This window comes from Diachasma alloeum, unplaced genomic scaffold, assembly GCF_001412515.2.
Source record: "Diachasma alloeum isolate Michigan unplaced genomic scaffold, Dall2.0 Dall_scaffold_00879, whole genome shotgun sequence".
In the NCBI taxonomy this organism is placed as follows: Eukaryota; Metazoa; Arthropoda; class Insecta; order Hymenoptera; family Braconidae; genus Diachasma; species Diachasma alloeum.
In genome coordinates, this window is record NW_021681000.1 from 347,540 (window position 1) to 369,055 (window position 21,516).

Sequence of the window (21,516 nt, forward strand, 5' to 3'; positions counted from 1 at the left end):
GCTAATTTATTGGCCAACTAAGGTACAAGTTAATTATCACTCGGTTCATGGTTTCGTGGAATGTAGGGAACGATTTGAAAGTCTGGAGTACGTTATGTTGGAGGCATTACTGCCTTGCTTTCTTGACACTGGTCTTGTGGAGCAGCAAGACGTCAAACTCTTTGACGGGCCATCGAAGCAGGGCAAACCGACAGTCTGCTGTGATCGTTCTATCTTTACTTTTTCAGGTAATACTCCCATCAAAAGTGTGGTTATGCAATAAAATACCACGATTAGCACGATCAGAACTGCCGCAATCTAGTTGTCAATTTTCGAGTTAAGGAGCACTATTTCTTCATATTATGTAGATTTCTGACTTATCAGTCACATACTGATCCGGATTATAATGATATCCTAGGTAACATGTTACGTTGGATTAGAAATCACCATAAGACCATGAAGAAATCAAATTCAATAATGATCATGAGGTAAATAATTCTTGAAGAAAAGTCGTAAAGTTTTGTTGAATTTTTTTTCCTCACTAATACGAATACGGTCCCATGGTGTAATGGTTAGCACTCTGGACTTTGAATCCAGCGATCCGAGTTCAAATCTCGGTGGGACCTATTGAATTTTTTATAAAAATTCCCGTAATTATCAGTGGATCAAAGGATACGACTATGAGCAGAATGTGAATAGGACTATTTCCAAGCCCTGGAAAGGGCAATACAAACACATTACACATGTGTATATATTCATTGATTGGCTCAAGATTGCCGAGAGGTTGGGACGTCCATCCTTCATCGCAGATACATAGACCAGTTTGCTTATCGTTATGCCCGTGATGACATAGTATGTTCTACATTTTAATCAACATTCTCAATACGTTCTGAAACCTGAAATCATATTAGTGATAACTAACTCTAATTTTAGGCTTCGATTCTGATCGCCAAGCCACTTCTGCCGCCCCTCCACTCAACGACTGTATTTCCTCCTGAGTCACTAAATTTTCCATATTGCGACAAGTATTGTTGATAGCGTCATACACCTAATAAGTCCAAATAAAAGCTGTTATTATGCATTATTTGAATGCTCCTTGCAAGGAACGATAAAGAACAATTCAACAGGAGAATGGTTAACTTCATCTTGACGTGATCTCATTTGAAATTGATGGGCTCGAGCACAATTTCTTATGTACTCATATTGAAAATGATCTTTCCCTAACAAGCTTCTGAATCATTTACCCGAGTGGAAATTTCGCTCAGTTTGCCTGGGAGTCGATCAATTTTAGATCCAATACTGGTCAGAATTGGTAAGATTCTGATTAGAATACCTAGATCCTACGTTCCAGAGTGAATTCCAACCCAATTTTGATCATTCAAATCCGGATTGGATTCGGATCCGATACTGATCAGAAAGATCAGATCCTAGTATGTTGATCAGACATGGATCCAATCTAGCCTTGCATTTCTAATCCAAAACAGATAAAAATCAGTATTTAGTAATCAGTCTCTTATACTAGCTTGATTCGAATTTCCGCTCGGAAAATAAATATATCTCTATCCAACAGTTGGTTTTCAATCCAAACAGAATTTTCATATTATCAATCATCAAGTGAACAAAGTAATCACGACATCCAAATCAATTAGAACCCCAATTCATTACTAGCATCGATGCACCCCGAGCAATTTTGATAACAGAAAAAAAAACCGCAGATTTCCTACTGTCGTGCTGTAATACTTAGTCTCAAAGTGAAAGAAAATAAGTGGGGTGGGAGTTAGATAGCCGGAGCGCAAAAGCTCGGCAAGTTTTATCAGGTCGGTGTAGCCTTCCATCCGTCATCATTAGCCCGCCGTAAATTATGAGAGTGTAACGTACATTCGTGGCTGAGCGCTGGTGGCCACTGCTGCATTCAAGATATTACACTTTAAATATACCTATGTATCCCCTCAGTATTTTCTAAAGTCGTTGGTGTGCGCGTGGCAACATTTCAAACAAATGCAACCACGCGAGCCGATTATTTATTTCGATGGAATAACAATTTTTCCTCCAATGTGAAAACATGAAAGGACCAAAAACCAGCAGAAAAAAAAATTGAAAAAAAAAAACAATCTGCGATACGAGGTGGGTATACTTGAGTAACCAGAGATGAAAAGAATGGGAACGATGTCAAGGTGGAAGGCAAAATCACCATAAATTAAATTGAATAAATCGTGATGCGAGCACGACTGATCCTTACTATTATGTGGGACCGGTAATACACTTGGATAAAGTGGCGCACGCCACATTGCATGCCAGTTGCGTATATCACGGAAAAGAAAACCAAGACGTACTCTCACAACATTACGCATTAGCACCTATCCGCTATTAGTAGCTACTGTGTAACCCTATAAGACACTTCCGGTATTTGAAAACTGAGACTAATCGTTTCAAACACACCGCGGACAAATTAATTCATTATATAAAAACTGAATTTCTATATCACCATAATATCTTTCCACCATCTCCATTGTTAATTGAAATTCAGCTTACCACATCGGGGAGCTCCTTGTTGGGGTCTGCGAGACATACTGGCACTGACTGACATCTCTGTAGCTGACGATCGAAATAATTCCGTTGGCCATTGTACTTTATCTGACAGTTCACTGGATGACACGCGTCCAATGTGTCCTGATCGGGACTTGAACATTGTCTCACATCAACAGCATCATAGTACTCTGAATATAGCAATACCAAACCAATCACTCTAAGTAACCAATCCCTAAGTCATCCCAAAAAAATAAAACCACCTTCAAGAACATTGGGATTGCTCCCCGTCACCATGGTATTAAACCGAATTTTCCTCCGAGTTTCCTCAACATCATGACCACTCTCAACGGAGATACTAACTGCACACTCGCCTCGTCTATCGTGAAGATACTAAAAAAAATAATTGATAAACCATCTTGTTTTTGCAGGATTGCCATCAGATTCAACATAATGATGAAAATTAAAGAGAAATTATCTACTTCCCTACCATCGCAATGATGGCGGGGACAATAGCAGGGGGAGAAGGACATGAACAGAATACGGTAGAGAAAAACATTGGGGTAGAGAGCGATATTTGCGAGGTAGATCGTCAATGGTGATTACAGAGATAAAGTTGAAAAAAAACACGGTCATTATAAATGCCCAGACGATACAATGCCGATAGCAGGATTTCCAGTAACTTTAATCCATCATTAAAGAATGCCAAATTGATGATGAAAAAATTATGAAACCATCACTTATTGATATCCCCTCACAGCTTCATTCCAAGCTACGTCGAAATCGACAAATTTGCAAAAATAGAATAACCAGCGGAAAGAAGGAGAAAAAGGACTTGAGGAAACTGTAGGTGGGGAGAAAGCGATTTAGCTTAAAAAAAAAAACCACTCATAAATCATGATGGCGGCGAGCTAAAGTGTCCCAGTATTGGTGAGTTGAATACTTTGCACGTATAGCTGAATTAAAGTGTGAATGTGAAGCTGAGGTGGGATGAAGTGGTGGGTAGAGGGGACCAGAGGGAAAGACGGGACAGCAGTGTTTAGTGATAATGTTTTGAAGGGGGGTTTAGGAGGTGGGGAAGGGGACACAAAGCACGGTGGTAGTGGCAGAAATACACCGAGCGAGTATGCTGGTTGGTTCATGTCGGCTCCGCCCCATCAGGATCACGATAACGACCACTATTATATTACTCCCACGCGACAGACTACTACCACCCCCTGGACATAGGGGGTCCCCCCACGAGGCCACCAGAGGGGCAGACTCGTGCAGACTGCTATTTCTCATAATTCTCTCAAATTTTCATCATCGAAGATTTTGTCCTTGAGTGGGAAATTAAGAGTCATGTGGGCTTACTAGAGTTGGCCAAATGAGGGTCACATTCTTGATCCCTTGAGACTCCACTGTAACCACTTCACCGATCAGCTGAATGTGCTGAAAATTATCAACTCAAACTCAGCCAATTGTCATTGGTGTTTAATATTAGTTTCACGGTCGAGTGACTATCGTATTCGACTCACCTCGCACTCAATATCCTCAATAGTAACAATCTCGCAACAGCCTATCATGCGACTGGACACCGCAATTTCCTGCTTCCCCTCGTTCACTAATTCGACGACTGCAATTCATATCGATTGAATTACCATTGAGTCATACATGTATCGAAATAAATTGACGTAATTTCCTTTTCAATCCACTGAGTAATTTGTACCGTCAGGAAACAGATCCCCGGTGAATATGAACGTAGATATTCTACAATATTTTGACAGAGGACATTCGTCTCTGAACGAGAGACACGAAGCGACTAATCCTTTCGACGCTCGAAAAACATTGGAGTAGAAAGGTGAAAGAAGATTTAAAAAAAGACAAGAAAAATAGTAGGATAAACTGGCCTGTCCATCAACTTGTGCATCGCACACGTGGGCTTGGCCCTGAGTTTGGACAATAATTACACTGCGATATAAAACCCAACAATCTCTCGGACGCATCAGAAGCCTAAACATCACCTGCTCTCCTTGCTGTCATTCGAAAGGGTATAAGTAGACTGGTGAGCAGAAAAATGTGAGAAAAAAAAAGTGAAGAGGAGCAACCGAGAAGGGGTGAAAAATCATCTCTGGAATTTGCTACGAGTATTGGTAAAAATCATCAGTTGGTAATTCATTAATTAGCTGTTGCAGCTGTTTGGTCAACTACAAAGTTAGTTCCAACAATTCGCAATCACTTATTGCTGCTTTATTTTGCAAGACTGAGTAGTGTAAGGGCAGAACCGAACTTCTAACAACGTCAAACCAACTTTTCCACCCTAATCGCAGAGAACACTCGGGTTAATGTATAATTCAGAGTTGCACGAGGGGGAAGTCATCGCATCGACGGAGAGTTATACCTCTGTGTGCGCCTTTTATACGAGCACAAACTTCACGTCCAATGGACATAGATCAAACAGTCTTTCTGACGGAATTGTTATGGCTACGAGACAATTTAAATACACTGCACATTTGAGGGATTCCATCCTCTCTGATTCTACCCGAATGACGAAAGAGGTTGATGCCAGACCATTTTCCCACTTCTTGATGGCATCCTTGCTGAAAACAGGTGGACAATTTTCAGATTTTTCGCGTTATCGCCAGGATTTTTTCCCATAAGAGAGGTTTCGCGCACGCTGAAGAACGAAACAAAACTGGCGTTTGGCCTGTTTGAGTGTTGTTACCTACAATCTGGTGTAGCGCGGGATGCCAACTTTGGATTGCGTGTTATAGCCATTGCACGGGGTATTCCGTGTGCGTCGTGATCGAAGCTTCTTCGTGATTGTCGTGGATCTCGTGACGGCTGGTAACCGACCAACCCTCTCACTGAATTTGTGTAGATGCGTTTTTTAAAAGGGTCTGTGTCAATGAGGTCGTTGGATTTGGATGAATTGGTGTCTTGTTTGGAAATTGATTGGCGCCATCATATCATAATCTTGAGATGAAATGCCGCGAGAAAAGAATGAATTTCTCTTCTTGCAGAAGCAAAAATATTGATTCATCTGATTGAATTTTTACGGTATTTGTATAAAGACTATTTCTGCATAATTTAATCTAATAATAACTTAATTTAATTCATCTTGCTGATGGAATTTGTTCAACGCGACATTCATTGGAAGAAATTGAAATCCACGAAAGTGCATCGGGACAATTCTGTTAGGAATTATCCTCATCGCTTGCGCAACTAGAAAACGATTTCGCTAGATAGGGTTTCAACGTATAAGATTGGTCAAAGACAAGTACCATAAGCGCTCATGGACTTGATGACCATTACATTTTGCTTATTGAATGAGAAAAGGTCACATGTCACTGAATCAACCGTTTCTCACACTAATGTCACAATTATCTCCAACATTTGGAAATCTTGAAGGAGATAAAGCAAGCATCACATCCATCTTCAACCATCATGCAAATATCATGCAAAAAATGTCACAATACTCACAGAAGATCATCCCAGCATCCAATCTACCAATGCTCCTGACACCAGAGTTCTGCAATAACAAAGTACAAGTGTACATTAAAAAACAGTGTAAATTACAGTCGTGAAATTTTTCATCGCAGTCTACCTACATGTCGAAGATATTTTTTGTATAATAATACGAAAAACCGAGTAAACCAGAGAATGCGGTGCACACTGAGACGAGAGGGGCCCCCGATTCGTTACACCCGGTATAGACACTACTCTCCGTGGGGCAATTTACGTGTCAGACTTGTCAGGGTGTAATTTGACTGATAGAGGCCCTGGCAAAACGTGACCGAGACACAAAAGCGACGGGGGTATATGTATCTTTTTATTTTCTCCTTTATTTCCAAGTTTCAGCCTTTTTTTTTCGTTTATTTGGTTTCGATGGTAGATAATTGCGACCGAAAAAACCGCTTGATTTCGAAATATCGGTATTTTAATGCGTTGGAATAATGCGACCCACCGTCCCGTGGGCGCCAGGGAGTTTTTTTGTGGTTTGGGGGAGAGAATTTAATGCCCCAAGTCCAGGGGCTTTTTGCGAAATTTCGGCGAATTTTTTTTTGCGGTCAATTTCGTTTGGCTATTCAGGGTTTTTTTTCTATTGGGCAATTTTTTTTTTTGGGTGAGGAGCTTGTACTTACTGCAATGCTCATGCTCGCATTCACCTCAGATGAAATGAGGATTGTCAGAATGATGGGTGGAATCATGATATAAGTCATGTCTTAGAAGAAAGGTTAGTTGAGATTGAATACTCGACGGCTTCCGGTTTCTGTTTTGTTTGACAGGGGCGGAAAAGAACAGTTTAGGGTGACAATTTTTCTCACTTTGGGGATTTTTTTTCGATTAGGGAAATGGACGACTTGCGGTAAGTTTGAATTCCTAATTTGTAAGAAAGTTATTGCAATTGCTTCGAAAATCGAGGGGTACTGATTATTTTAATAAAAAAATTGAATTTTCTGCCGAAAAATTAAGTCTTCGCCTAAAGTTAATAGTTTCTATGGAGTAATTAATTTCTTTCGTGAAAATAACATTTGTTAGGCGTCAATATTTATATTCTTGGAGTAATATGGTTCATGCGCTCTTTTCTTTCCCTCCAAACCCCTCCTCTGGAGTTAGCGTCACACAGTTGTTTTCTATTCATTCTTTTGATCCCGTCTTCACATTTCTCCTTCTGTTTTATCTTCGCCTCATTTTAATCAATAAATTAGTATCTATTTAAACCCGCAAGCTCTCAATGTAATTATTTGGCATAAATAATTTTTCCTCTCAGTGCACCCCAATTTTTCTTACTTGTGACCCTCATAGGAACCGAAATTTCGGTTCAATGACACAGTGCGATGGTGGTGTAATGGTCAGCATAGTTGCCTTCCAAGCAGTTGATCCGGGTTCGATTCCCGGCCATCGCACATTTTTTGCAATTCCTGAATTGAAATCATACCCAACATTTCATAATCGACATGTGTTCAAAATTTTTTCGAAATTTTCATGACCAATTTTCCGAGATTTCCAACAGTTGCAGTACTTTTATACACAAATAATGATACTTCCATCCTCCGTGGTATATTCGTTTTGAATTAGTCCTGAGTACTCTCGCTACCCAACAATGGCGCCATGTGCATAGCGGGATATAGGAACGCATACCCATTGTTGATCAATTGTTGTTACACAAGAAAAGTTGTTGTCCCAAAATTTAACTCAATACACAATTCAAACAGTTGATTATTCCAACATGAATGAGAGTGATAATAGCTGTCGGTTGTGTCTGAACGACTTCGACGAGACTTTCCTGTCGATATTTTCGAATTCCACAAGCGATGGACCATCGCTCTCCACCAAAATCATGATCTGCCTAGCCCTTCCGGTAAATTGACTTCAAATTCATCAATTTTATTCACAGAAAAATGAATATACGAGTAGTTTCTCTGTTGATACAAAATATTTCTATTTCTACGACGAAACTATCCAGGTTACGGACATTGTTGCTCGACCGATAAAGAAATTTCCATTTATATCACCGTCTTATAAAAAATATAAATAAATAGAAAAATAACAATATGAAACGAGTGGGAAATTGCTCTTGTATTGCATATAGTCTAGTTATTTTTACTAATAAATACGCTGTATGCTGCCGAATGGCTATTTTGCGCATCATTTCCTTCTGTCATGTATAATTCATTGTTTATTTAATATTAATGAATTAAATAAGATTTTTTTTCAACTAATTTTGTCAGATTTTCAATTTAGTTGAATGTCATCATCGTCATTATTCTTATTATCCTTTTCTTCTACACAACCGATGGTCTTTTTTTGATACATATTTGACTGGAAATTTTATATTGATATTTGATATTAGGCAATAGATAATCCTTCCTCTTTCATTATTTTCCCCTCGAATTTTTCAATTGAATGTTCAAGACTTTTCTTTTCTTTTCAATGAAATAGACGTTCTCGGCCATATGTTCTCAAATTATTTAAATTCCTTTGGGCCATGTTTCGGTCAGCAGCAGTAATCAACAGGAAAAAATATAACTAGTTCAATTGCATTACGTTTCGAATACACAAAGCATTCCTCTTCTTTCCTCTCCTTGTTCCGTGGAATCGTTAAAACTTTACTATTCATTTTTCTGAACCTGTCCCCCCACACGATGAATCAATAATAAGAATAATCACAATAATGATAAATCAGCAATTATTACAATATTTAAATACTGCTCTGTGTAAATAAAACAAATACCTCAAATTGTTTAATTTTCAGATTGAGCCCACGACTTCATTCTCCACGAAAATCTGTAAAAATTGCAGCGAAGAAATCACCCGTTTCTACGATTTCCGGGACAAATGCTTGAGAACTCATTACAGTTTATCCCGAAGTTACAAAGATTCAAATAATCGAGAGGATTGTTTCACGAAGGTTGAAAAACCAGACGAAATAATTCCGGATCGCGATCCAGCCCTGGCCCCCGACGATGATTTCCAAGAAACATCGAGAAATCCTGGTTCTATGGCTCCGAAAACGAACTCCTCCCAACGATTTCTGCATCCACTCCCAAACGAAAGCGTATCCACCCCAAAAAACCAGCTGGAAGAGACCCCGGACATCCGGCAGGACCCGACGATTTCCCTAAAAACGGAATCCGAGAGCACAATTTACGAATACAAATGTCTGCACTGCAACAACTCATTCTCAGACTTGGACGCAGCCTCGATCCACTGCATGGAGTGCAGTATTTCACGTGAGGGGAGGAACCTCCCCTCAGAAGACATCACCAATACCACATCAAAGGACCAAAGACCAGAAAGTGAAAGAAAGAGAGTCCCCCCTGACCCCCAGGAATCGAGCGCAATTTCTTCGAACCAATCACCAAAAAAAATCAGACCAGAGAAAGCAACTGTTGAATGCTCAGAGTGCAATACAAAATTCTCGAGTGCATCTCTCCTGAAACGTCACATGCCAGTGCACACGGGTGAGCGTCCATTTGCCTGCGAGACCTGCAACAGAAGATTCTCCCAGATGGGACAGTTAAATTTCCACCGAAAGTTCCACGACAACCCCCGCTACCGCTGCAAATTCTGCGAGAAGCCCTTCCTCCGTCCCAGTGACGTGGAGAAGCACATGAGGACTCACACAGGTGAGAAGCCCTTCACCTGCGAGATCTGCGACAAGTCCTTCGCGCAATTGGTGGCCCTGAAGCAGCACGAGAGAGTCCACACTGGTGACAAGCCCTACAGCTGTGAAATTTGTGGCAAAAGGTTCTCGCAGAAAGCGAATAAAACGAAACATTTGAAGATTCACAAGGAGGGGACGAAGCCTCACACTTGTGGAGTGTGTGGACGTAGCTTTTACGAACACGAGGAGATGGTGCTGCACAGGGCGGGACATGGGGGTGGAAAGCCGAGGAAGTGTGATCAGTGCGACGAGAGGTTCAGAAAACTCTCGGAATTGACTGATCATGTCAGGAGGTACCACACCTTCGAGAGACCCCACAAATGTGTGTTTTGTTCCAAGGCGTTTTACTCTCTGTATAATCTGAAGCAGCATGTCATGATTCATACTGGACAGAGGCCATACCCATGTGCAATGTGTGAATTGAAATTCACGCAGAAGGGGAATTTGGCGAAGCATTATGAGAGGAAACATAAAAATAGAGGATCCAGTCTGGGGGAGGATGGTAAAATTGAAAATAATACAATTAATGACTGACACGGCGTCCATATGTCGTGTGGACCTAAGCGAAAATGCAGAACACTTTTCGAAATTAGATCATTTCGAAACTATGACAGATAGTAAAATGAAACCGACACCATTGGAAAGCTAAATTGGAGAGGTTTAACTACATATGGGTTTGATAATTTTTCGTCCATCAGAAGTTATCAAATCTCAGGGATATTGAGCTCTCGTTAGACGCGAGGGGTTCACTGATTTGTTAGCAACGTTTTTAAGTAGTTCCACTTGAAATTTCGGTGTTGAAAAGACAAAACCGCACACTTGTAGAGTCTATGGACCAAGTTTAATGTGTAGGGACAATCTTGCATTGGGTGGGATATGGGGATGGATAAGCGAGGAAGAAACGTACGAAATTGACTGTCATGTCGGGAGGTACCACACGTTCGAGAGACCTCACAAATGTGCGTTTTGTTCCAAGACGTTTTACCCTTTGTTTAATCTGACGCAACATGTCAACAAAAATCGCATGGAAAAATTCATAAGGGGTGAAACCCCACACTAGTGAAATCTCCGGAAAAAATTTCTATGAATACGAAATTATTACTTATTCTCAGCAGGAGCCATTCCCCTGTGCAATGTGTGACTTGAAACTCCTGTAGAATCCTAATTTGACGAAACGGTATGAGAGGAAGTATAAAATACTATAGATGAAGTCCGAGGGACAATGGAGAAGTTGAAAATTATATGAAAATTAATGACTGACGACTCAACTTCGTTAACTAATACGTTATGAACATGATTATGTATCATATTGAGGACTACTCACTTCCCTCATTTCACAATTGAAAAAAAAAACTATAAAAACCTCACGTGATTGATCGTAAATGCCAGTTAATTCATAACAATATTTATTTACACTCATCTCACACGTTTCAACTATTAAAAATCAAAGTACCTGAAAAATTGATCGCCTACTCACAAGACTTCAATACTGACCTCAATCCTGTGACACTGTTTAAAAATATTAATGTAAATACTTGATGTTAATAGAAACGAAGCTAGTGAACAAAACCTGTGGAAATTTGAATGATGCACTCAACCTTCGCACACGCACTGAATTATTCCCCTTGAAAAAATACAGCGTACAAAATCCTTAGACTATTCATAATCCCTAAACAGTCTGAGAGCATGACTCTCATTTTTGTACAATTGAACTGTTCAGTTCTTCATTAAAAATACAATTAATTGAAACTCACAGCTAACGAACAAGTAAACTTACTTCCCTTTGCGATCCCTGAGTGACTGTAGTCCAAATTCATCGAAAAATTGATCAACTTTTATTTACATTATATCAGCAATGACTTGACCCTGTCATCGTCAATTTCCTGAGTCACATTTTGGAAATTCCCCACCAACAACTTCTCGAAAATTCCACTAAGAGCCACTTGAGCAGAGTTATCCATGGCATCATTTCCCCCCTCAAAGTTCATCAGTTCTAAATAATCACTTGATTGCAAGAGATTGTCCCCTAATATGTGATCAGATAATTCATTCATTGTCAGAACGTTTGAGGATCTTTGGTACTTCAGACATTGAATCAAAATTTTGTAATTCATTAGTTTCTGGATGCGGAGGCCCTTGGGGCGTGCTTGTTACGCACCCAGGAGCTTCATAATTACCTTTTGATTGGCTAATCTGAATTGTGGGGGTCGCTAAATTAGTTGACACATCCTCTTTCACTCCGATCTTGATTAAATTACTGGGAATTGTCTGGATGGATCTGATCTGAGTGACGCTTGTGATTTTTCTCTTGACGATTCTACATCTATATCAGCATGGACTTGAGCCAGTCGTCATCAATTTCCTGAGTCACATTTTGAAAATTCCCCACCAACAACTCCTCGAAAATTCCACTAAGACCCACTTGTCCAGAGCTATCCATGGCATCGTTTCCCCCCTCAAAGTTCATCATTTCTAAATAATCACTCGATTGCAAGAGATTGTCTCCTAACATCTGATCAGATAATTGATCAACACCAGGTTTCTCTTCAATTTCATCGTCTGAAAGTTTGAGGATCTTCTTTGGTACTTCAGGCATTGAATCAAAATTTTCTAATTCATTAGTTTCTGGCAGCGGAGGCCCTCGGGGAGGGCTCGTTACACACCGATTGGCTTCACAATTACCTTTTGAGGGGCTAATCTTAACTGTGGGGGTCACTAAATTAGTCGCCAGATCCTCTTTCACTTCGATCTTGATTAAATTATTGGGAATCGTCTCGATGGATCTGATCTGAGGGACATTTGTCATTTTTCTCTTGACGATTTTAGATCTAAAATCATGTTTCCCTCGGTTACCATCACAAGTGGAAGGCCCTGTCCCCTGCTTCATCACCGCAATTCCAATTTTCCCAACTGGAACTGAACTATCGATGTCAAAGATACTTGAGACTGGGTTTGAGAATTTCTCGTTGGACTCTTGGGGGCTCTCTTGTTTGATTGGTTGGTGGGTGAGGACTGCCCTGGACCTGTACGTCGGGCTAATTTTACCGGTGAAAGGGGAGCTAATAGTGCTCGGTGTTGTCACACCCAAATTATCGAGTTTTCCACTGTCTTTTGAGGAACTTTCGTTGCTGGGAGTCACAGGGGGTGTGTAGACACCCAGTTCAGTGGAGATCGCTGTCGCTTCCTTATTCTTACCAGTTTCAGTCCTCGAATAGGTCTTTTTCGATAGCTCCTCGATCCTTCGGGGGATGAATTTGAATTCCTCGTAGCCGAAGGGCCAGGGACACTGAAAAAACAATGGAAATGTTAGTCATTATGAAAATATAACCTCAGGTTAAATAATAAGGACGATCTTCTTGCATTGAAAAAAGTCATGAGTGTCCATTTTGCCCCCCTAGTCCCCAAATTTCGTGAACGAATGCATTATTTCGCAAATTTGTCAGGTCTTTCACATGAAAACAATTGTCATTTCATATTCAGCTGCCAAATCATTCAGTTTATTCAATGCAAATTGTTTGTTTGTTTGTTCATGCGATATTGAAGCTTCAAAGTGATAATTATATGGAACTTCCCCCCATCGAAATAAAAAAATATAATTTTTAACAGAATTTTTTCGTTTTGGAAGTTCTAAAAATTCACTCACCTTTTCCTCCTCGCACAGCCAGACAGCCTCATCATGATTCACCTGTATAGCCCTGATCTTCTTGTAATTACCCACTTTATGACACAGTGGACAATACTCATCCATCCTACAACACCAATATTAATGAACAAATGTGGCGTTGCCCCTTTGTTTTGAGGTTAAAAATGAGATACGTTTGGGAATCGTTTGGGGTGGAATACGTACTTTTAGCGTGTGTCAGGTGGGCACACTCAACAGTCATGCGAGGCCTTGAAAATTACAATATATACATTATTCTCAGTTGTTTTTTGAATCCTGTAAATACTCGTAATATAGTTTATACTAATTTTACCGGTTTAATAGCGACCGCATGTTCAAAAAAATAAACACCAGCAAGAGATTACGCGGCCATATTGAATTGTTAGAGATTAGCGACGCCACGCGGGAATTTACAATACTTCCGAGGCTTTTGTTGGGTTTTCATGATATTGTACTTATGTTTATAAACAAAGTCCTGTTCAGAAACCACTTCGTTGCCATAAAATAGTTTTTTAATGGAAAAAATATAAGCAATTGAGTGATTAAGCTTGTGGTAGTCGTGGATTACGTGGGCGTTTGGGGGTAATAAATAAAATGCCTTTTTTTACGAATAAATTTTCACCGAAGAAAACGCCGATTAGGAAAGCGTCGGTATCGTTGGCGAATAAGGACTTGAGTCCGAAAAGAATTGAGAGGGAACTTGGACCGGATATCGGGGCTATTAGGATTCGGTTGGGGGAACAGGAGGCGACTTTTGATGGGGGCAATTGGATTCCGGGTAAATTATTATAAACGGTTTTTTATTTTGTCAATTTGATAATGAACATGACATCCTTTCGATAGTGATTTATTTTAGGAGAGAATGTTGAGACATTTTTTATGGAGAAAGTGGTTTACTACAAAAATTATACCAATATTTTCTCAAAAATGTCACTCGAGAAGTCTCTGAGATTAATTTGAATAACAAATGGGAAATTGCTCTTGTATTGCATAGAGTACAGTTATTTTTGTTAATAAATTAGTAATGTGTCTTCTATCATGTACAATGCTTTATTTTTTTTTTTATTGGAGTGAATAAGATTTCTTTTCAACTAATTTTGTGAGATTTTCAACTTAGGTGCATGTTATCATCATTATTATTCTTATTGTCCCTTTCTTCTATACGACCGATTGTCTTTTTACAGTTCTACCTCTCTCAGCCCTCCCATAAAATGTTAATAGAAACTTTTAAATTCATGAAAAATTAGACATTTCCAACAATTATCATATAGATTAAATCATTGAATGTAGCTATCGTACTCATCTTTTAACTTCGACTTAGTGGCATTTAAACAAACATTTTAAGCTATAATTGAATTCATTTGAAGCATGATATTCAAAGATATCCTCCCAATTCGAATTTTCAAAAAATACTGGGTCAATATACCCCAAAAAAATCCAAAAAGATTACAAAGCTACTCGCAGCAAAAAATTCTCACAACTGATCAAATATGAAATTATTGCTTTCAACTTCAGAAACTGGAAAGGTAGGAGGCACCTTCAAAGAGAATGAAAAACTGAAAAAAGAAGTTCGACGACTGGAAGAAGAAAATAATTTATTGAAGATAAAGTTCGATCTGCTATTAGACATGGTGAGAAATTAATCTCAAATCGATCTCTTTAAAATCTCCCTTACACTCTTTGGAAATGAATCCTGGAATTACAGAAAAAAATTTTGAAATTTTGAACGTCTAATGTGTGCTTTTACTGACAAATCATTAAATTTCTGGAATATGCAAGAAAATTTGCTTAAATTTTCAATTTCAAGATCCATATGACGATAAAAATGGTGGAAATTGAAGCCATTTGTTTTTTGAATTTTCAATCTGTCGAAAATACAGTTGAATGTCATTTTTAATTTTCAGAAGAAGTTAGTTGACCATGAAACACTCAATTTCGTTGAATTTTCTAGATGAATAAAAAATCCCACAAACGATATTCCCCCGCATCGAATTACAAAACATTCAACAGTATAACGCAATCATCTTTACAGATCACAGAGACAACAGTTGAGGCAGAGCTACACAAAACCGAACTCCAAAGTCTTAAAGCAAAACTGTCAAGATCTCGCAAATGACATCAACAATTATCCTAAAACCTCCAAAGTCAACCAGATGCCAGCTGATATCCCCAATTATCCCCAACCCACAATTAACATAATCATCTCTACAAATTAAAGACAACAGTCGAGGGAGAGCCCCGCAGACCTCGAGATCCTCAATCCCACTGTCGAAATCTCGTAAATAATTATCACAATTCTCACTGATTAAGGCACTGAATTCATAAAAATGTGTCATAAAATTACTCTCTGTACAATTACTGAACATTCTGAAGGCAGTGCAATATGCACCTAACTGAATATAGACTAGCCACGTTAATTATTTTGAGGGCAAGTTCTCTTGGTGTGACCTTCTACCCCACACACTCCACATTTTCTCTTGACACCAGTCCCTCCTCTGCCCCCTCGTCCCCCTCTTCCCCCTCTGCCTCCACCCCATCCACCCCCGCCCCCTCCCCCGCCCCCGCCGCCAGGATTATTCTCTCCATCTCCATCAGCCCAGACGAAAAATTTACAAGTGCTCCCCATCCCCTGTGGACAGCCCCAGAACTGTCTTCCTTGGTTGGGTCCCTCCTTCCTGACAGTTAATTTCCTCGCGGGCTGTCCACACTGGCACCGAGGGGCATTATCATCCCCTTGATTATGATTCCTATCCCCACCTCGTGGGGGAGGATCCCACTCGTCATTACGTCTGGCCGGCTGATTCCCTCTGGGTGGTGGTGGTTGATGTCTCGGTTCAGCCTGTCCAAGATCTCCATCGTCAGCCCAGAGGAAGAAGTCACAACCTGTTCCCTGGGATTTAGAACATTTATAGAACAGTCTTCCCTGGTTGGGCCCCTCCTTCCTGACTGTCAGCTGGACAGCTGGCTGATGACAATTGCACATGAAGGAGTGAGTGTCGTTTTGGGGGGTTCGAGAGGTGCTGGGGGGTCTGGGAGGCGCCACTCTGGGTTTCTTGGGGCCTGGGGGGGCGGGCCCGTCATTATTGCTGCGTTTGGAGTTTCTGGGGTTGTCTGGGGGTCTCATCGGTCCTGGGTTGGGGGGACGGGGGGGCGCAGGTGGGGGTCTGGGGGCAGGACGCGTGCTCTGTGTTGATGTTCCTGGGAGGGATCTTCCGGTGCTTCCGTTCTGGGGACGAGCAGCAGCTGGGGAGGTCATGAGGTATTTGAATATCATGTAGATAGAATAAAAATCACTTCTTTTCATCGCATCCAAATATGGATATCATAAAGTGTAATATTTAGGATGAAAAATTCATTTCGTAATGTGAACAATTCAAGGCGAATTAATATTTTAAACAATTTGTCCAATTTTGAGAAAAAAATTGAGATTTAAAAAATTGAACTTTCAAGTTTTCGGTGGAAAGGCTCTCTAATTCATGGAATTTATAGAATTCATAGAATGCATAAAATATTGATAAACTATAATTTGATCCCAGATGTTTTGAAAAATTGGTCATCGCTTGGAATTACCTGGTGCAGATGCCTGGAGTCTCTGAGTGCTCTGACTGCTCCCATACCCACTGTCCGGAAGGCCAGCTCCCCTCTTGATGTTCGCCTCACGAATCCCCATGATCTCATTGAACATCTGATCACACCCCCCAATGCACGTGTCCACCTGAGACCCCAGCAATGGCACAGTCCCAGGTCGAATCTTCACCCTCAACTTCCTGAAGTCCTGGCACCTGTTGCAGGAGTCTGGGAGTACCGAGACCCCAGTGACAGTCTCGGGGAACCAAATGGCATTGGTGCAGCCTGGAAACCCCATGCACCCAATGTACTTGCCCACCCCCTGCCGTTTGTCCTTCAACGTCATGTTGCAACCGCACTTGGGGCACTTGAATATCACCACCTCCTCGGGTGGCTCCGTCATCTCTAGCTCGGGAGCATCACTCGGTCTCTCGTCCAAGTACTCCGACAAAGCTGTGTCAATTAAATTCGCACGCTCCAGTGCCACTCTGAAGACCTCTCTGTACTTATTTATTTGTGTCTGCAAAACCTCCTGGGGGGTCTTCTGACCCTCGCAGATGAGTTTCAAGTCGTTCTCGAGTTCAGCTCGAAGATTGGGCTTTGACATCTGGAATCCCATGTTGTCGTAGCCCAACACCAAGCCAATTCCCAATTTTCCCGGGATCAGGTACTGATTGTCTCGCATACCCACGTACTGACGAGATTTTATGGTGTCGATGTGCTCGGCGTGGGTTGCGTCAGTGCCGATTCCGTGCTTGTCCATCAGCGCGATCAGGTCGGCTTCGGTTAGGAGGTTCGGGGGGGAGGTCTTCTCCTCCACCATTGATATGTCCGTTGGCCTGAACACCTGCGGAAAATTAAGTTTGGAATTATTTCGCTGAGAATCGTCTGGAAGATTTGGGATTCATAAAGACAATCAAATTCGATATTTCTAGTGATGCAAAATGGTCAATTTTTTTACAGGTTGTTCTTAATTTGTTTTTTTTTTTAAACTAAAGATGCCACTTACGGAAAAATTTTGTAGAAAAACCCATTAAATTCGCCAGAAAATTCTACTGGATTCGTATTTCGCAGTTTATCTGGGCGTTTTCTTACAGTAAAATAATGTGCAATGGAAAATATTTTATAGAAAGAATAAATAGGATTAATTTCCTCCCAATTTGATTGACAAAATTTTCATGTATTGACGAAAAATCTTACTTTAATATCCTGAATATCTCGAGTCACCAAATCCCCACAAGTGCAAAACCATTCTTACTCAAACAAAAAAAAACCCACAGACCTGGCGTTCCTCATAGAGATGAATCTCCTTAGCATTCCACCTCTCATAAATATAAACGTCCAGATAATTCTTCGCAATGATCTGGAGTCCATTCGTCGTGAATTTCTCGCCAGCAATGTCAATCTCCACAGTTGTCTCGAAGCCCTCAGCGTTCTTCGAAAGGCAGGCGAGGAAGTGTCGAACCACAAACTCATAGACTCTCGCCTCATTCCCCTGGAGCGAGTCCGTGAATTTCGTCGGGTGAATTGGGGGATGGGCCTGATCGCTCTTCTTGCCTTGTCGAGGTGTGATGCCCTCGTTGAGGACTCGTTGAGCAAATGCCCCCCACTCTGGATGATCGGCCTGCTGTTCCACGAGAGGCTGGAGACTCAAGCCCTGCGGGAATATGTTGGTTTCAGTCCTTGGATAGCTGATGAAGCCCTGAGTGTACAGTCTCTCAGCGATCTTCATGGTCTCCTTAGCGTTCATCCGAAGCTTCCTCGAGCCTTGCTTCTCCAGCTCCACAGTGTCCAGGGGCACTGGACGCCACTTGCTCTTGGGTTTCGTCGTGATTCTCTCGACTGTAGCGTCAGGATTCTCCAGGCAAATGTCCAGGAACACCTGGCAGGGCGTCTTCTCGAATAATCGGTGTCTTGCCCAACGAAATTCCACGTTTAGGTTGTCGTGGTTGTCGCTGACCCTGAGCTTCCAGTACGGCTCGGATTTGAAGCGCTCGATGGCGAGGAATCTCTCGACTACGAAACCCAGGGTGGGGAACTGACAGCTCCCGTAGCTTATCAGCATTTCGGCTAGGGTGCGGGGGAAGACCTTTTGGAGGCGAAGGGTCTGGAAACGAGTGAAGGCTGCACCTATTCGGAGATCCAGCTCTGAGCGGACGTCCACTGCATCGCTCACCTGCTGATTTGGCACACCCAGAGTTTGGATCGCTCGATTTATCGAGGTCGCTGTTATCTCGGAGAAATTCGCCCTGGGAATGTGGGGGACTTGTGAAGACGGTTTTTCAATGGACAAACGTTTCAATAACGAAACGGTAAAATGATTCAAGTAGACTTTAGCTTAGTTTTCGAGCAATATCTGCGAATGCAATAGACGTCCCTGGGGACTAAGAAGTTGCAGATTAGGAATGCAAAAATGAGTTTCGGATGTATTGAAGAATTGATATGGTTTATTTCGTGTTTTGGAAACTATTAAATTTTGAAGAAACAATCAGAAGAGATTTTCTTAAAGGGTTATTAAAAGCTCTACAAAAAATGCATCCCTCTGAAATTATTCTAAACATCTCCCTTTGAAGATGTTTAGAATATACGCAACAGATATGATAATAAAAATAATTAAAATGACTGCAATAATAATAATCAAAATGTAAAATAAATTATTAGATTTTAAGGCCTGAATAAACGGAAAAAAATCATACGTTCAAAGGAAAATAAAATGAATGAAAGAACGAAGAAAGATTTGTTCTCCACAATAAGTTTTCCATTCTTTGTTATTGTGTCCCTGAATGTAATCGATGGAATTAATTAATCACCTGTAAACTCTGATGTTCGGTTTAACAGCCTGGCAGACTTGAATAATCTCATATCCAATATTCTCCCCCTCTCTATCACAATCAGTCCAGATGATGAGAGCCCCACAGCCCCTCACCTCCCTCTCGATCGTCTTCTTGATTTTTATGTAATTATCGTCTGAGCACTGCTTCGTCACAGGTGCGTCGAAGAGGGAGAGGGGGTGGCATCCCTGCCACTTCCTGTAGGCCCCCACGAAATCGTAATTTAGTAAATGACCGGAGACCGAGGTCATCACCATCGTGCAGTTCTGGTTCCATAAATTAATCTCGAATTCGTAGATCTTGTTGTATTTTGATAGCCCCTCTCTCTATTTATAACAAAATCACGTAGTAGGTTGATTTAATTGCATCAAATGTAGAGGAAATGGGACGAATGCGCTTCATTCAGAAGTGTTTTCAATGGATATGTGAAAGAAATGTAAAAAATTTCTTCTGAAACTTTTTTTGTCGAAGAATTTGAGGGCAATAAAGATGATTTTCTCTTGAAACATCCGGGAACATTTATAGTTTTTTTATTGAGATCTTGAAATCTTTGCAGAATATCCAAAATTTTGTAGAGATATTAGATGCAGAAAAAATTGATCAATTTATTCAAGCGAATTTAATCAATAGTTTACTAATTCATTGAGTAATGATAATTTCATAACAAATTAATAGTAAATTAATGATTAATAAATTGATTAATTGATATTGAGTTCATCAAATGTTTTCATGTTTAAATCTGAGGAAAATACAAAATATTTGAAATCATTTCTACCGGGAAGATTGAGACCTAAAAAATTCCTGATTGAGAACTGAAAAAATTTTCAAACAACACTTGTTTGACAACTTGTTTATTTTTCTCTCAGTGTAGGAGCAATTGTTGGAGAACTTTGAGACTTTCAATTTTAAATAAATGAATTTTTCTTTTGATGATTTTCAACTAGCGATTGATTTAATCCAAAACAAGACTGAATTTTTCTCCGAGTGTCCCACAGCTTCAACTTCATTCCCCAAAGAGACTATAAAAATCAGTACGAAGTGGTAAACAGTTCAAGGTGATTTCTTCCTCAGCTGAGTTTTCGCGGAATATCTCCGAATCTACAGGAGATAACGAAATTTTCGTGACGACCTTTTTTGCAGAGCAAATTAAGGGCTCCAAGAAGGTTCCAACAATAATTTTGCTATCTTCCTCAGGTTCCGAGATAATCCTTGACATCTGGGCAACAGTCAAAATCGACAAACCGGTTTACCACTTTACTACTTAAGCCTTCTCATCTTTCCCATAAAAATCATGAAAAATCCACTTCACTCGATGAATCACAAATCCATTACTCACCCGTCTCGATGCTCCCCTGGACAACAGTCCAGCGATATTCTTCGCGGCATCGTTCTTCTCCGCGACATTTAACACCTTCATAACGCCCCCGCACTTCCCCTCAATGACCCCCGATTTACCACAGAACCCCCTCACTCGTTCCCTAAAATTCTTCCTGATTCCCAAACAAACCCCAAAAAAACGAAACCGCATACTTCAATTTGAGGTTAAGACGTCTCGTCATTTCCCGCATTGACAGTCCTCAACACCAATTAATAATAATTCCCGAAGCCCGTCAATTATCTCAACAAATCGTCAATCACCTGCAATTCCCCCGAAACAATCCGCACCGACTGATCATCAAAGTCTTTGTAATTTTTGTCGCTAAACGATGTCAACAACATTTGGCGGTCTTTCACTCAAACGTAAGAGGTCATCTGTAGTTCTCGTGTGTCGCGCAACAGTGCGGATGTCGCGCAGATTTTCC

General features: G+C 40.6%; 5 protein-coding genes and 2 non-coding genes across 7 annotated transcripts; 4 read left to right on the forward strand and 3 right to left on the reverse strand.

The window, feature by feature from the left end:
- Positions 1 to 45: 45 nt before the first annotated feature.
- Positions 46 to 6,707, reverse strand: LOC107045110. Its single transcript, XM_015267245.1, has 9 exons — positions 6,630 to 6,707; positions 5,968 to 6,016; positions 4,023 to 4,120; positions 3,859 to 3,936; positions 2,769 to 2,898; positions 2,512 to 2,696; positions 902 to 1,027; positions 656 to 838; positions 46 to 297 (listed from the first exon to the last, which is right to left on the reverse strand). The coding sequence occupies exons 1-9, from the start codon at positions 6,705 to 6,707 to the stop codon at positions 46 to 48; spliced, it is 1,179 nt and encodes a 392-aa protein (XP_015122731.1).
- Positions 534 to 605, forward strand: Trnaq-uug. Its single transcript has one exon. It is a non-coding gene; the product is annotated as a tRNA-Gln (tRNA).
- A 615-nt stretch (positions 6,708 to 7,322) lies between the features above and the next one.
- On the forward strand, positions 7,323 to 7,394 carry Trnag-ucc. Its single transcript has one exon. It is a non-coding gene; the product is annotated as a tRNA-Gly (tRNA).
- A 230-nt stretch (positions 7,395 to 7,624) lies between these two features.
- LOC107045130 (zinc finger protein 260) lies at positions 7,625 to 11,362 on the forward strand. Its single transcript, XM_015267268.2, has 2 exons — positions 7,625 to 7,849; positions 8,744 to 11,362. Exons 1-2 carry the CDS (start codon positions 7,718 to 7,720, stop codon positions 10,187 to 10,189), a joined length of 1,578 nt encoding a protein of 525 aa, XP_015122754.1. The 5' UTR covers positions 7,625 to 7,717; the 3' UTR covers positions 10,190 to 11,362.
- LOC107045132 lies at positions 11,028 to 14,037 on the reverse strand. Its single transcript, XM_015267270.2, has 4 exons — positions 13,630 to 14,037; positions 13,503 to 13,546; positions 13,299 to 13,404; positions 11,028 to 12,941 (listed from the first exon to the last, which is right to left on the reverse strand). Exons 3-4 carry the CDS (start codon positions 13,401 to 13,403, stop codon positions 11,979 to 11,981), a joined length of 1,068 nt encoding a protein of 355 aa, XP_015122756.1. The 5' UTR covers position 13,404; positions 13,503 to 13,546; positions 13,630 to 14,037; the 3' UTR covers positions 11,028 to 11,978.
- LOC107045134 (protein chibby homolog 1) lies at positions 13,741 to 15,659 on the forward strand. The gene is made up of 3 exons (XM_015267271.2): positions 13,741 to 14,094; positions 14,832 to 14,947; positions 15,349 to 15,659. The coding sequence occupies exons 1-3, from the start codon at positions 13,911 to 13,913 to the stop codon at positions 15,430 to 15,432; spliced, it is 384 nt and encodes a 127-aa protein (XP_015122757.1). The 5' UTR covers positions 13,741 to 13,910; the 3' UTR covers positions 15,433 to 15,659.
- Positions 14,895 to 21,510, reverse strand: LOC107045127 (DNA topoisomerase 3-alpha). The gene is made up of 5 exons (XM_015267265.2): positions 21,051 to 21,510; positions 19,694 to 20,040; positions 18,166 to 19,132; positions 16,887 to 17,730; positions 14,895 to 16,559 (listed from the first exon to the last, which is right to left on the reverse strand). Exons 1-5 carry the CDS (start codon positions 21,240 to 21,242, stop codon positions 15,730 to 15,732), a joined length of 3,180 nt encoding a protein of 1,059 aa, XP_015122751.1. The 5' UTR covers positions 21,243 to 21,510; the 3' UTR covers positions 14,895 to 15,729.
- Positions 21,511 to 21,516: the final 6 nt, after the last annotated feature.